Genomic DNA, 15,116 nt, shown 5'->3' on the forward strand with positions numbered 1-15,116 from the left:
CCCACCTCTCAGGCCCCTGGCCCCAGCATCTGCCAAGACACGTGCTCTGAAGTGTCTACCAAAAAGTGTGGTTATGTGAGCTGAGAAACAAGGCCTGCCTCAACCTTCCGCGGTGCCAAATGAACACAGAACGGCACTGCAGCAGGTGCGGCCAGGTGGGTGTCACAGGTAAACGGCGGTCACTGTCCAGGAGAGGCCACCCGCCACCTGCCAGGCATCAGCCTGTCCCTCACCTGGAGAACAACGGACAAGACGCTTTCTCAAGGCTCCCTGGGCCCAGGTCATGGCCACGTTCTCTTTGGGGAAGCAGCTGGCCTGCTGCAGAGACAGCCCTCAGAGAAGGGACAGCGGAAAGCATGCATGGGGAGGAGGGCAGGAAGAAAGGCTAGGGACATAAAGAGCTGTGGGGGAGGGCCGATAACCATCCATCCAAGACTAGATACTTTTTCTGAAGTTTACTGGAAGTTTTCCCCCCTTTCTTGCTCTATAAAAAGAAAGAAGAGAAAAAAAACAAAAAAAAACATGTTGCAATTTCCTCTGCCACCGCACATGCTCAGGAAAAAACAGGCCCGACCCATTGCTTCACTTTCCCATCTGCACTAACGGTCAATCGTCCCATCCTGAGCCCCCACTTCTGCTCGCCCAGCTCCTGAGAGCCTTCCGCCTCCTGCCTGCTGCCTGCCACTCCTCCTCCTGGGAGGTGACACACAAAGATGTGACTCTTCAGACAAGAGAGAAGCCCTGCGAGGGCCCAACGGAGAGTAAAAATAACCCGCCACTGTGTCAGCCTGCCCATTTCCTGTCATTGCCCCCTCCCACCATGGCTCTGAGTGATGGTCAGGCAACACCCCGTTCCAGCAAGTCCTATCAGCAGAAGATCCCTGGGGAGACAAGCCTCTTCCCCCTCGGCCACACAGAAGGTGACAGCTCCCAGTGACGTGCCTCTGAGCCTCTGTTGGCCAGACTTTTGTCTGCAGGACCTCCTGGGTGTCACAGGAGTGAGTCCCCGAGGTGTCCCTGTGAGTGCCAGGCTAACGTGACCCCACCTCCAGCCCCTCCAGCCTCAGGGAGCCACCCCAGGCCTCTGTATCCTTTGTGGCCAGCCTGTTGCCTGACTCATCACTTCCCAACACCACCTCCCCGAACTTCTTTCTTCCTGTGTAAAACCTGGAACGGACCACTGGGCCAACCGGCCAGAGGTAAAGTAAGTCCTCAACGCTGTCAGTGGCAGATTCTGTGACTTTAAGTGAAACAATGGATCATGAAACCAATCTTAGCGTAGGGGGACGACAGAAACAAGATTTCGGTTCCACAGCAGCATCTTATCAACGTCATGATGGAACGCCATGATTATTCGAGGACCTGCTGTACTCCGGTCATTGTCAAGTGGGAGCCTGTGTGAAGATTTAGATTCAGGAGGCGGTCTTCCTCACGCCTCTCGTTCCTCATACACACACAGGTGTTCACTCTCCTCCAAACTCTAAGTTCCCGAAGGCAGGACCTACATTTATCACTGTAGCAATTGGCACAAAATAAGCATCCATAAATATTTGATGGTAAAACATAAATTGCTAGGTCAACTAAGTACTGAATTATAAGGCAGCCAGGGAGGAACTATTAGAGAGGCAGTACTACAAGCTCTAAGGAGCCCCTTTTAGAGTTAGATGCTTCCATCAGTAACAGCCTCAGGGCTCTGGACTGGCTATTGTGTCTGCCTGCAGACCCTCCCCCTCCAAATATTTCCAAGGCCCACTCAAATGTCACTTTTGTAGGGAAGCCCTGCCTGAGCCCCTATTTAAAATGTCACCACACACACACACACACACACACACACACACACCCAGCATTCCAGGGCCTCCTCCTCTGCTTTATCTTCTCCTTTATACCTATCACCATCCAAGTATCACTTAACGGACTGTTTTGTCTGCCTCTCTCTGCTAGCATATAAGCGCCATGCAGGTAGGATTTGTATTTTGTTTTGTTTTTCTGGCCTGTTTGGTACAGTGATATATGCCCAGAGCCTAAAGTAATACTTAGTAGATGCTCAATAAATAATTGCTAATGAGTGAATTATTTTGAATGTTTCCTCAAGGCTCTTACTTTGCATATTATTTTTAAGGATGAACAACAGAGTGTAAGTAAAACGCCCACCACAATGCCTGATACGTAGTATCTGCTCAGTAAAGCCTTGCTATTCATCTGGGAAGCCTTGTACAGGGTTGCTAAACTTTCAACAGTGATCTAATGAGGCAGAAGACAGAAGGTTGGTATATGTATCAAAGTCAACCTGCTGCTCTGATCTATCCTTAGGGAGGCTGTAAATGTCAGTCTTGGTCCTGCTAATTGATTTTCCTGAGTAGTAAGCTGCTTTGGCTCTCAGAGGGATAGAAGACTTGTGAGGCAAATCCTGCTTAGAAAAGTGGGGAGTCTAGTCTAAGCTGCTAGAAATCAACCCTCATTGTTCAAAATTCCTCTCATCTCCTGTAGCAGAATTAAAGGGGCCAATTCTGCCATCTGAGCCTCCTGATGGCCAGTCAGCAGGGAAGACAGGAGGCAGGCAAGGAGGAGAATGCGTAAACACTGCTTGAATGGCTGACTGAATAAAACTACTACAGCCAGGAGGAGGGTGAAAGGACAGTGGCCTGCAGACAGTGAGGACGGAGAGGGGGCTCCCTGGAACCTGGCTGACCGCCTCTTTCCCGGCATCTGGTTGTCTTCCCAGTAGTGAGGTTGCAACAACAATAAATGAAGAAAGCTCTTCAATTTGGGGTCCTTCCAGATCATGTTTCAGTCCTTTAATTTTCAAATGAAATAGCGAGGGGCCCAGACAGGTTCTAGAATTTGCTGAGGACCACGCCGCCAGGTCTCTCAGTTCTGCTTCCCCTGGAAATCTGGGGCATGGAGCTGAGTGGCCCCCTGAGGTTCAAACCTCTAACCTCAGTCTCGGCAACTCGGTATGCAATGCTGGTCCTCTTGCAAGACATGGAGAAAGGCCAGCAGAGAGATCACCTCGGACTGCATCTGTGTCTCTCTGCTGTGTCTGAAGCTAGCTAAGAGATGCCAAGAGCTGAAGGAAAGCTGGCAAGCTCCACAGCTGTCCCTCCCTCGGTCAAAGTTTCCGAGAGGCAGAAGGGTTCATCTCCACAGCAGAGCAGGAAAAGGAGGGGCTCTGGAACGAGGAGGAGGAGGAGGAGAAGAGGCATCAATGGGAAATGGGGTCAGGGCCCTTATAAGAACGAGAAGTCTGTTAGCAGAAGCAGAAGGTGCCAGCTTGAGTCAGCAGATCCGAATGGGTGGAGGGAAGACGTGCCCAGAATACTCTTCTGAGAGTGGCATTTTAGCAGACAGGAGGAATAGCAGGGACAGACACTTACGGGGCCCTTAATATACACCAGAGTCAGTCACACAGAGTCCAGCCCAATATTGTCCTTTTCCCAGAGCCTCCTCTTCAACCCTGAGGATCAGGGCGAGTACCTTCTGTTTATGTAGGGAGCACCCACTCACTGTTACCCGCTATCACACTTTATGAGGCAGCCAGGTATAATGCACAGTGCCGAAGTACGCTATGAATTTAATAATGGCATTCCGTCACCACATGGAAATAAGAGGATACGGAAGTGATGAAGAGGGAGGTCTTCAAGGAATGTAGGATCCAATGTCTTCAGGAGCCCCTTGCACGTGGAGAAAGCTATTTAAAAGGTGCAATAAAGGTTTCCAGTGTCTTGGGGAGTTTGACAGGGAGGAGTGGGGGACCCGCTTCCGGGGTGAAAGGCTTTGTGAATGCAGCAGCATCCGTACAGGAGAGAACAGGGAGACGCAGGTGGGGCTGGGCACAGAGGCAATGGGCTACAGGTGGACAGATGGGACACACACTATGGCAAAGGTGAGGGGCTGGGGAAGCAGAGTCCTATTAAAGAAACAGCATAGATGAGCCCCTTAATTTTTTTTTTTTTTTTAATCGAGGTCCAATCAGGGAAGGATTTGGAAATCCCCTGTTTTCTTTAGGCAAAGGGAACCCCCTGAAGGGTTTAAGCTGGGAAGCTACATGATCAGAGCTGGGCTTTTGGCAAACTAATCCTTCAAGTACCCCAGGGAACTGAGGGCCAAAACCTTCCTTCCATGGCTGGGGTCTCAGAGTCAGCCATGTTTCTACTGCCTATCCCCAGCCCCACCCCCATTATTCTCTAGTCCTTCTTTCTCCAATTACATTTCAAACCCCGATTTGTGCTCTTTTGAAAGCAACTAATGCAAGGTAATCAAAATAACTGCATGAAATCAGGGGACACGTGCAAGGGGCACCCATGCCCCCCTTTCTCCTCCCTAAGAGCACAGCCCGGGGGAGGGGTCCCTGAGACTCCCACAGGCTCTGTGAAAAGAAAGCGATGCTTGTGAGCCTGGCAGCCAGAGGGAATAGAATAAACCTAAGCCTTTAAAAGCAAGTTACTGCACATGCTCAGTTGGTCCCTGTGGCCTTCCGGGCTAGGTGCTGTAAGGGGAGAGGTGCTGTAAGGAGAGAGGGCAGAAGGTACAAGATGACCCCTTGCTGCCCTCCCCAGCACAACAGAGCACACAGTCCGAGCTCTAAGACACACAGTCTCTTCCCCGTCACCTGCATTCCTGGGATGCTCCAAGTTCCACACGTGGCCTCAAATGCACAGGGTCACCCTGTCCCTGCCCAGCCCACGGCCCTAGAGCTCTGCAGATTCTTCGCTTAGAGGGGGATTCCCTCCCAGGCTCCTGGAAGCCGGGCCTTCAGAACCTACCAGCCTTCCTCTAAGAATTGCAGCCGCCAGGGAAGGAGGCCCAGGCCCGGGGTAGAGAGAGGAGAGGAACAGCATGGCTACCCAAGGACAGGGGCTCCGTCTGTCAGTTAAAAATAAACTCTTAGCAATTTACACCCAGCTCCTCCTCTGCAGAGGCCCATGGGCCTTGGCAAACATCTCTCCCTGCAGAGGAAAGGCGGACAGACGTGGAGACACGGACTGGGCATGTAACTCTAGCTGAAGGCGAAAGTCCTACCCTGGCTTCCGTCCCTCTCCCTGCCCATCCTTCTCCCAAATGAACCCTCATCTCAGAACACAGACACAGAACCCTCCCCCTCCTATGCTATGGTTAGCACCAACACCTGTCCAAGGATTAGAAAAATCAGAAAGGAGAGAATTCCCACGGCAAATATTCTGCCCAGTACCCACCAGTTCAACAGGTGTCCCCGCCACTTGAGCCCCTTTCCTCACCTCCTGCTCTAGGTACCCAGGATCCTGGGCGGCAAGGGAAGAGGTCACCTTGATGGGACCTCAATGGGACAGATCACCAATCCCCACTCCCACAGTCAGGAGGCAGATGAGACCCATGCTCTCTGGGACCCCCTGCAGGTGGCTGAGCTGGGAGAGCCAGAGGCCATGGCCTGACGCAGGAAGGAGGCCCAGCCAGGTCCTCTATTCTTGGAAGCTAAGGGATGAGGTCACACTTCTGAATGTGGTAACTGGAAGTACCCCCCTCCCCTCTGTGCTGCAGAGGTGGAGAGTATCGCTTAGCAACGGTCAGGAGTCCCAGGGCAGGTAGCATGCTCAGTCCCAGGGCAGCGGTGAGGGCCTGGGACAGCCAGGGCAGGCCTCTCCGCCTCATCCCTGCACACACCCTCTGGCAGGGAGCTGTTTGCTTGGAGGGAGCCAGAGCTGTAGGCAAAGAGCGGAAAGTCTGATGAACTCTGATGAACTCATCCACCCGCCTCCCTTGTCTCACCCTTCCCCTAGTGGGAAGCAAGCAAGGTGGCTCCCCGGAGCCCTTGTGCACATGCATACAGCTCGTCACCTGGACAAGCACCAGCCAAGGCTCACTCCCAGCACTCAGACCACCGTCTGCTCCCAAACTACCCACCCAGCCCAGGCTGGGCGCCAAGCGGCAAACGGGGAGGACGAGAGTGACAAGAGAGAAGTTCAGCGTGGCAGGAAGACCTGAGACAGACACCAGGCCTGGCATGAGGGTAGACTGCAGCAGTGGCAGGTTTATTTTTAGCTGCTGAAACAGAGGGGCTGAATCCTGGGCCAGAGCCCAGATTGCCTTGGAACAATATGGATAATCATAATGGCAGCAAAGTGACCAACTCAGTCACCCGGCTGAGGAAGTGGAGGGGTGCAGAAGGAGCCCCCAGGAACACAAAGGTGGAAGAGCTGGCAGGTGTATTGCCTGCAGGAGACCTCCCCTCCTCCCCCTCCCCCCCCCAACTGAGTCTAGACAGATTCCACCTTTGCTTCAGGTTCAAAAGCAGCATCTTCGTAGAGAAAAGCTAAACAGAGGCAAGACCTGGACAGAGCGGTTCCCTTTGTTCCCTCATCATTTCTGAGATACAAAAAGCTTCCAGTGGTGGCCGTGAAGCTCAGCCTCTGGTCACCACTCTGCACCCCAGACGAGTCCTGGAGGGACACCAGAGATGCCTGGGAACGCCCCTGAAAGGTAAGATATCCTGTCTTCTGGCTCTTTGGGAAGGTCGGGTTCCAGGTGGAACAAACACACGGCCTGGCTGGTCTTGGAGGGAAGATCAGTTACAGACAGGGACTGACCCTGAGGCCATGGTCACTACCGACTGGATGGCGCAGTGGCACACCAACGTGTTTTCTGGGTCAGAGAATGAAGAACCCAAGAACTCCGTGCTGCCTGGCTGAGCACAACTTCATCCCCTTTCCCCAGTGTCTTCTTCCTCCCACCCAATCTGACGGCCCCGCACACAGAACCAGACAGTCCAAAGCTCCAGGCCTGAAACGACTGCTTTAGCCTTGAACGGGCAGGAAGAAGAGAAAAGAGAACACAACTCACCAGGCACCCCCCTCTCCTCCTCCTTCTTCAGACTCCTGATATCCCTCTTACCCAGCCCTTCGGGAAGGAGTGGCACCTGGATATAAATCCTAACCTCCCATCAGCTCTGGGACTCAGTCTCCACTCTCACCTCAGAATCGCCTAGGCCCTGCTGTATCTCTGAGTGAAATAGAAGAAGACACACATACGGGTAGACGCAGCCACCTGAGGCAAAGCCTGACCCGACAATGTGCTATATTACAGCCTCCCTCCCTCCCAGAGCCATGTAAATGGAAAAAGGGTTTCAGACCGGAAGAAAAAAAAAAATCCCCATCTTCACCAGCGCACTACGATTCTTCTGATTTCAAGGAAGTAGATGCACACCCCATGGAGTTGCACCGCCCATCCTCTCTAACAGAAACACCTCTGAATGTTCACACAGCGAGACATGGGTCCCTTTACCCGCTGCTCAGTGATGGTAACTCACTGGACACAGGCTGTCCTGTCAAAAAGGCGTCCACGCTGGCCCACATACGGCAGGTCAGCAGCTATCCTGCCCACCCTCAGCCTCTTCTTCCAGGGCAGCCGTCCACCTCCCACAATGCCAAGCACTCAAGGAGCCACTGACAGCGCCTGCCTGACCTGCTGATATGTGCACCGAGGCCTGGAAAGTTTAACTGCCCTGCTCAAGGTCACATGACTAGCTAGCAGGACACAAAGACTAGGTCTTCCCCCTGCCCCTTTCTAAGCTAGCACATAACCCATCACAACGGGCTCATCTCTGGATATTTCCATCCGTATCTTAAAATACAAAGAATCAGTATTCCCCTGAAAACAAGAAGATCCGATTTGGTATAGAGCAAGCTGCCACAGCTGTGTGGTCCCTTCTCTTTACCAGTGTCCCCACTGATAACTGACCTACGTTGAAAGATCCTAGTGACTGTCCGTGGAGCTCAGTTTTGCACTGCCAGGTCTACAACCCAGCAATACTGCCTTTAGCAGATCAAGCGGAGGTCTCGGGGGAAGCAGGTCCCAAGACATGACTCTCACGCTGACACCAGGTAGGACCTTGGACAAACCACTCAATCCTTGTGAATGGGTCCAGCCTTTTCCTCGGTGATGGAAAAGAGTCAAGAGAGATAGGGAGTAAGGTCAGCTCTACGGTGCTTGAGGTATGGGTCCCTTCACCCCGGAGTCTTAAGTCATTACCAAGGGCAGCTGCAGTCCCTTCAAACACGAAGAACAATTCTGCTCTGCCCACCCACCCACCCACCCACCCACTCTGGGGCACCTGGGAAGGGGCAGTACAGGGAGGAGGGGAAAGAGAGTCTTTCTGCCACAGACATGAAACCTGGGGAGAATCCTGGGTCAGAGCCGGAGGACCACCTGGGATCGTGCAAGGGCTCAGAATCAGATGCCCATGCTGTCCTTCCCCTGTGGCTGACATTCCTCCTGGAACAGACTCCAGAGTGAGCAGAGCTCTGGCCCCTCCCCCACCTCAGGATGGGGCCAGGGATTAAGTTCGCCTCCAGCAGTCCTGAAGCTTTTGGCTCCTCCAGGCCTCGCCCTGAATCCCCTGCACCTGCTTCTTAAGTAAAACTATCACCTGATGATGACCCAACTCCTCCGATCCCAAGCAGTCAAAACACGGTAATCACGGGTCCCAATACCTTCACCCTCCTGAAGAGGAACCCCCACATTTTCCAGACACCCACCAACACCTGCTCCCGAGGCCTGGGCTTTGCTGCACCCCCACCTTCTGTAAGCCGCTGATCCCAGACCTCAGCTGAAGATTATGTTCAAGCTCCATCAAAGCCCAGAATTCACAAGTGAAAAGGGACCATGAGTCAACCGCCTTTGATCCTGCTCTGGGGATGCCCAGCGCCCTGCTGCAGTCTGCAGGGGCCAGAGCCCCAGGAGAGGGGCAGGGTCTCTGACACCCGCCCTCAAAAAGAGCCACAAGCCCCAACCTCAGCAACTCCTAACCTTCCTGTATAACATCCTGCTCACTCACTTCATGGCCCTCAAACACTTTAAACCCTGCTTTTAATAGCAAGACGGCTTAGGTTCATTTCTGAGACACCAGCCCCTCTAGCTCCCTACCATTTGGACCTCCTGCTCTCCCAACTCCACTACCCAGGGCCAACATCACCATCACCTCCTGCAGGTCTGCTCCTTCTCCAGGGACCCCGTAATGAGCTGTTCTCAGCTCTTCCGATCCTCAGATTCCCCTGTGTCAAAGCTCCTCTATCCCCAAGCACACGATTTAACGCCTAGACCAGCAAAGTGAAATAAACTTTCTGCGGGGATAAACATGTTCTTCGGGACTGTTCAATTCAGAAGCCACTGGCCACGTGTAGTTCCTGAACACTTGAAAGGTGGCTAGCAACTGATTTTTTTTAATTTAATTTAGTTTAATTAATTCTAATTTTAATAGCCATGCTTGGTGCTTGATTACCACACTGAACAGTAAAACCCTAGACTACATTTGTTAGTTTCATCTTCTCCAAATCGGTTTCTCGATCCCCCAAATGTCAAGGCCATTTTATACGTCTTTGTCCTCCATACAACATGCAATAGGAAGCTCAGTGACCTATGAACTACCTGTAGCCAATGTGAATGTAAGAGGCTGATCTGAGCAATGGAACTTGCCTCACCTTCTGATCCTATCCAGCAAACCCAGGCTGGACACTGCCGTCACCCAGCCACACTCTCATCTTGCTCCCCAACAGGTGTGCATGAGGTGTGCTAGGTAAGATGCGGTAAACGGTGGGGATGTGGGAGCTCTGGCCTTCCCTCTGGCAGTATCCCGACCAACCATGGCAGGTTCGATCAACTGCCCTCCAGAACACCAAAGGCAGCCACGATGCTGTGACACTGCGTGAGCCAGAGAAAGCACGCTGGAGAAAGGAAAGGAGAAGACACCAAGGCCTTGTTTTCTCTAACCCGTGCAATGGAAAGGTAAACAGAGATAAGTGATGACAGCATCCTATATTTTTAAGCAATAACATGTTTCACCTAACCTGAGCCACACAGCAGAGACAACAATGCCAGCTTTAATTAAATTTGTTCAGCTAATAACCAAGAGTCACAGTGAAGCAGGAAGCAGCTGAGGAACTGCACAGGGAATACCACCAATTACTACTCAAGTGCCTTGAGACTAGGTGTCCCTATCAAAGAAACAGAATTCCCATCTTCTTGTACAAAAAATAGTAATAAATAAGATTTCTATCAAGCACTCCCTAAAAAAGGAAAGGAGTGGTGAAACTGCTTGTTACCATAGATTCAAAAGGCATGGAGCTGCTGAATTGGCTTATAAACTCCAACTTCAGGGATTACTGCTGAGGAATACCCACCCAGCTACACTGTCACCAGGAGGTCCTGGGTGACAATGTAGCTCCTTCTGGGGCAGCAGCCAGTCCCAGGGACTAGCCTGCTGATGGCATTACAGTTACAAAGTGAGAAGAGGCCTGAGACCCCGAGTCAGGTGTCCTGGGTTCTAATCCTGACTTCTGCCAAGTGCATGGCTATATGACCTCAAGCACGTCTTGGCTCTGGGCCTTGCTTTTCTCATCTGCAAAATGAGGGGGTTAGAGGAGATGACCTCTAAATTCCCTCTGACAATGAACTCAGCAGAAGCAGCCAGGAGAGATGGTGAGGTGAGGTCATAGCACCCACCAAAAACATTTACCTGTTAGATCTCTCGGGCGGAGAGAGAAGCAGCAGGGCGGGCAAGTTGAGACTTAAATTTTAAGCAGTGATTTCACTTAATCAGGCTAAGAGGTCACAGACCACAGACGGGGAGTGGGCATCTGGACAACCACCACCTCCCATTAATTCTCAGGCGCCAGAACCTTCATCAGAGACCCCGATCTCTGCCCCCAGCCCCCCGGAATGGTGTGACACACTGTGGAAGTCTCTCCCTTTTTCTGTAGGCACCATCCGATGGGGCAACCCCTCCTGCCCCTGCCCCACCCCCACCTTCCTCTCTTGCTATATAATCAAAACACTCCTGGTTTTGAAAATCACTTCACTACTCAGCACCTAAGGTTGAGTTAATCAAGAGTCAAGATCTAGAAATATCTTTGGTGTATGTCTGGCACAGGATGCTTTGAACCAAATTCCCCCACAGCTGTAATTATGTGTTGGCCAATATTTGGATATGGAAGTGCTGTTGACACTGCTGTCAGTCTCCGAATGCCTCATCCCTGCTTTCTCCCTCTATTATTAAGCTTTTCAGAAAGATGTGTGGGAAATCTACAATTTAACAGCTGAGTCAACTCCTAAGATCTGGGAGCAGACTACCTGTCAAAACAGACTCTGACTTCAGTCTTCTCCCTGAGAAGGCTAAACGATGTGTGTTATTTAAAACACTGCTGGATTTTCCCTTTCTTTCAGAGCTATATCCAAAGAGGGTCAAAATCCAGATCCCTCTCCTATTAATCACAACAGAAATCTTAACTGCCACCCACAAGCATTTTTTAGGGTGGTTTTCTGTGCCCATTAAGTAGAAAAAGGAGCAGAAATTGAGAGCTTTTGTTCTAAAGTCCCCATACAATATTCTGACTTTCCCAAGAAAATGAGCAGCCAGTGTCCCTAAACTGCTGATGGGGGAAGGCAGATGGCATCTCAGAGGAGACAAAACTTTGCTGGGAAGAACCGTCTGTCACTTCCTCAATGGCACAGGTTAAATGTGGTCCAAGAGTATCCGCTCAACTCAACTCCCCAAGGTCAGAGCCATGGTCAAACAACAACCACTCCCCTCCCAGCCCTAGTTATGAATATGGAAAGAGGCACAAAAAGTATTAAAGTGTCCATCGTACTGAAATAGTCCTCCTTTCACCGTCCAACACTGATCAACAATCAGAAGCCCTCAACACCACCTTAAAGTCAAAACCAAAGAAATCTTGACAGTGTTGAGCTAGTTGAAAGCTTTCCCCCAAAAAGGAGGATGGCAGGAGCAAGGAAAAAATAATTTATAGAGGCCTAAAATCTGGAAATTGGACATTCTTGCCCTCTCTCCAATCCTGAAGTACATACCAAGAGTTCTATGACATCTAATTATATATATTCCAACAATCCCACCCATCACACACACACACACACACACACACACACACACACACACATCTGGGTTTTGTATGAATAGCTGAAATACACAGCTAGCCGTGGGGGTTGGAGGAGGAAAAGATAAATACAACACAGGAAGTAATTTTCTCCTCCAATCATTAACACCCCCCAGGGGAAGTTGGGGTGCTGTGTCACCTTCAGAGATGCGGTTTGATATGAAAACCCTCTGAGGAGGAGAAGACCTTTTCAATGACTCTCAACACTGGCTCCCCCTGCACTGGGACTACCCTGGAGAGACTCATCCATCCTCACCAGCCCTCCAAGTCCTTTCTGGTTCACTTCGGAAATAGGTATTCTCTCTGAAATCCCCATTTTCCTCCTACCACACCCCCTCAAAAAAAAAAAAAAAAAAAAGAAGAAAGAAAAGAGGTTGGGTTTCCCCAATTAAAAGATAACGCTCCCTCCCACTGTCCACAAAGGCATGTCCAGGACTCAAGGGGGGCCACCTCCGATCCGATCGATCTGCGGGAGTGGGTACCGGGCCAAGCGTGGTTTCCAAACCCGGATCAATGACGCTATGGAAACAGCAGACGCCGCGCCGAGCCCGCTGGTCCCCCATCTGGAGCCTCCCGGGCGCGGAAGGTAGGAGGGCGCCTGCTCTCAGATCAAAACAATCCCTCCTTCCCCCGGGAGGGCGGAGGGCGGAGGGGGGGCGGAGGGGAGCCAGGGGGGCGGGAGGTGGCCCGGCGGCGGAATCCCCAGCCTCGCACGACCTCCTGGCCGGCAGGAGGCCCGGCCGGCACTCACGAGGCCCCGGGAGATGAAATCACACATTCCGGCTCCCAAATAAGGAGTGAGGCTACATACACCTCCGAGATCCGCGGCTTCTCCAAACCGACCGACCCACCGGCTCCATGAGTAATGGGTCTTTTGTGCCCGCAGAAAAGAAAGGAAGGAAGAAAGGAGGAGAGGGAAAGAGAGGAGGATGGGGAACCACAACCCCCCGGGAAATCGCTTCCTCCAGACGCGGCGACATTTAGCAGAAGTGGTCGGTCCCGAAAGCCAAAACCGTTCCGACTCGGCCGGGTCCCGCTCAAACCCCAAAATGGCAGAGTCCTCACAGGAGTCCTCTCTCTGGAGTCCCTCCGCCGCCACCCACACCCCCCAAGTGACCGGAAACGCGGTCCCGGACCTGACCTTCCCCGCTGCCCGCGCCCCGGCCGCGCGCGCACTTGGCAGCCTCGGCGCCCCGACCCCGCTTGCCCCGCCGCGGCCCGGGCGCCCCGGACGCCTTGGTCCGGGACCGGACGGGGACGGGGTCGGCGCGGTCACGCCGAGCGATCGTGCGCTGCTTCGGCCACTCCCGGCTCCGGGGTGGGTCCCCAGGAGCTCCCCCCGGCTGGTCTTCCCCTCCCCTCCCGCGAGGCCCCCCGGAACCTTACTTTTAGGGCGAATTTCTCCTGCGTCCTCTTGTTGAAGATCTGCAAAACTTTCCCGTTGATGCCCAGCCCCAGGACCTGGGTGGTGACCTTGTAGTCGTCGATGATGGCGTTCTTCTTGATCTGCAGGCTCGACTTGACGTGGAACTGGGGGAACTGCTGCGGGGGCTGCGGCGGCGGCTGGGCCGGGGCGGGGGGCTGCGGCGGCGGCGGCGGCGGTGGCGGCGGCGGGCTGGGGAACAGCACCGGCGGGGTCTGGCCCTGGGAGTTGGACAGCATGGTGCCGGGAGGCGACGCGGGAGGAGCAGGGGCGGGAGGGCCCCCGGCCGCCCCGTCCTCCGGCTCCGGACAGGGTCCCCGCCACCCCCCGCCCGGCGACGAAGTTTGCTCCGGGCTGGAGCCGGCTTCCCCGGCCGGGCCCGGCTCCAGGCTCGGCGGGTCGCGGGGCTCCGTGGGTCCCGCCGTGCTCCGCTGGCGCCCACCGGCCCTGCTCCCACCCTCCCTCCCTCCCCCCGGGGGCCTGGCGCTCGGTGGAACGCGGGACGGCGGGGGGCCCAGCCCGGGGGGGAAGCGGCCGCGAGACACACTACCGTGCCCGGGGGCCCGCGGCCGCGTCACAGGCTCGTCTACGTCCGGGGCCGGTCCTTAAAGGGGAGGGTCGGATGGGCGGGGCTTGTGGCGGAGGGGCGGGGCCTGGAGGCGTGGGCGTGGGGGAGGGGCCTGCCTTAAAGGGAAGGACAAGCAAGAGGCCTCCGAAGCGGGGAGGGCGGGGCTGGGGACTGGGGTTTGGGGATTGGGGGCTGGGGACTGGGGGGGATAGGAGACTGGGAGTGGGAGACTGAGAAATCCTAGTTCTTCATTAATCTGGGCCACCCCAAGTGAAGGGGGAGGCGTATGAAAGTGGCTGCACAGTCCAAATAGAAAATCCACTTATCTCCAATTGTCTGGCTCTTAGCAGCAGCCAATTGGGAGATGGGGGTGTCTTTTGAAGGAGAAGAAAGGATGACTAGGAAATATGGGCTGGATGAGACCTCAGGGGTGGGCTGGAGCTCGAGGCCATTCCTCGTAGGAATAGGTGGGAAGCAAATATTAACTCTGAATTTGGTATCTGTTTTGCTATTTCCTCTGATTTTTTGCATTTCTTTCCTCATAAATGTATTGTTTATCAGTAAATACTTAAGTAACTTTGAACAATTGAGTAATTGTTCCTTTGAACATTTGTTTCATGTCAGTTTGCTTTAGCCCTAGCCGGTTTGGCTCAGTGGATAGAGCGTTGTTGGCCTGTGGACTGAAGGGTTCCAGGTTTGATTCGGGCCAAGGGCACATGCCCCTGTTGCAGGCTGGATCCCCCCCTAAACCTCTCCCCCATAGGGGGCTTGGAGGAGGCAGCCAATCAATGATTCTCTCATCATTGATGTTCTATCTCTCTCTCCCTTACTCTCTGAAATCAATTAAAAGTATATATATATATATATATATATATATATATATATATCCCTTCCTCTCTGAAATCAATTCAAAGTATATATATTACACGGTGGGAAGAGAGTGGATTGAGATGCAGACTGCCCAAATCCAGGGAGCTTTACCACAACTGGGTGAAACCGAGCAAGCCCTGCTCCTCTCTCAGTGGAAGGATAGCCACACCTTGTCCTAGGGTTGCAGAGAGAATTAGAGAAGATGGTAACAAATGGGAAGGTGTAGTGAATGGGTTCTAATGTCCAGCGTGGAAAACTTAGACCCTGAACCTACGGCCTTGTGGAGAAGTGGGTGTTTTTGAAGAAGGGGGCGTTCCAGTCCAGATGAGCCCTCTAT

At 53.1% G+C, this 15,116-nt stretch overlaps 1 protein-coding gene across 1 annotated transcript in view; it reads right to left on the reverse strand.

Annotated features, from left to right (window-relative positions):
• Positions 1 to 13,929, reverse strand: part of MAPKAPK2 (MAPK activated protein kinase 2) — a 43,326-nt gene extending 29,397 nt beyond the window's left edge. Inside the window, exon 1 of the mRNA XM_084865490.1 lies at positions 13,305 to 13,929. Within this exon, the coding sequence (XP_084721616.1) occupies positions 13,305 to 13,580 (276 nt within the window). The 5' untranslated portion in view covers positions 13,581 to 13,929. The remainder of the gene's footprint in view (positions 1 to 13,304) is intronic.
• Positions 13,930 to 15,116: the final 1,187 nt, after the last annotated feature.

Source organism: Pipistrellus hanaki (assembly GCF_964339955.1).
Source record: "Pipistrellus hanaki genome assembly, chromosome: 18".
NCBI classification, from domain to species: domain Eukaryota; kingdom Metazoa; phylum Chordata; class Mammalia; order Chiroptera; family Vespertilionidae; genus Pipistrellus; species Pipistrellus hanaki.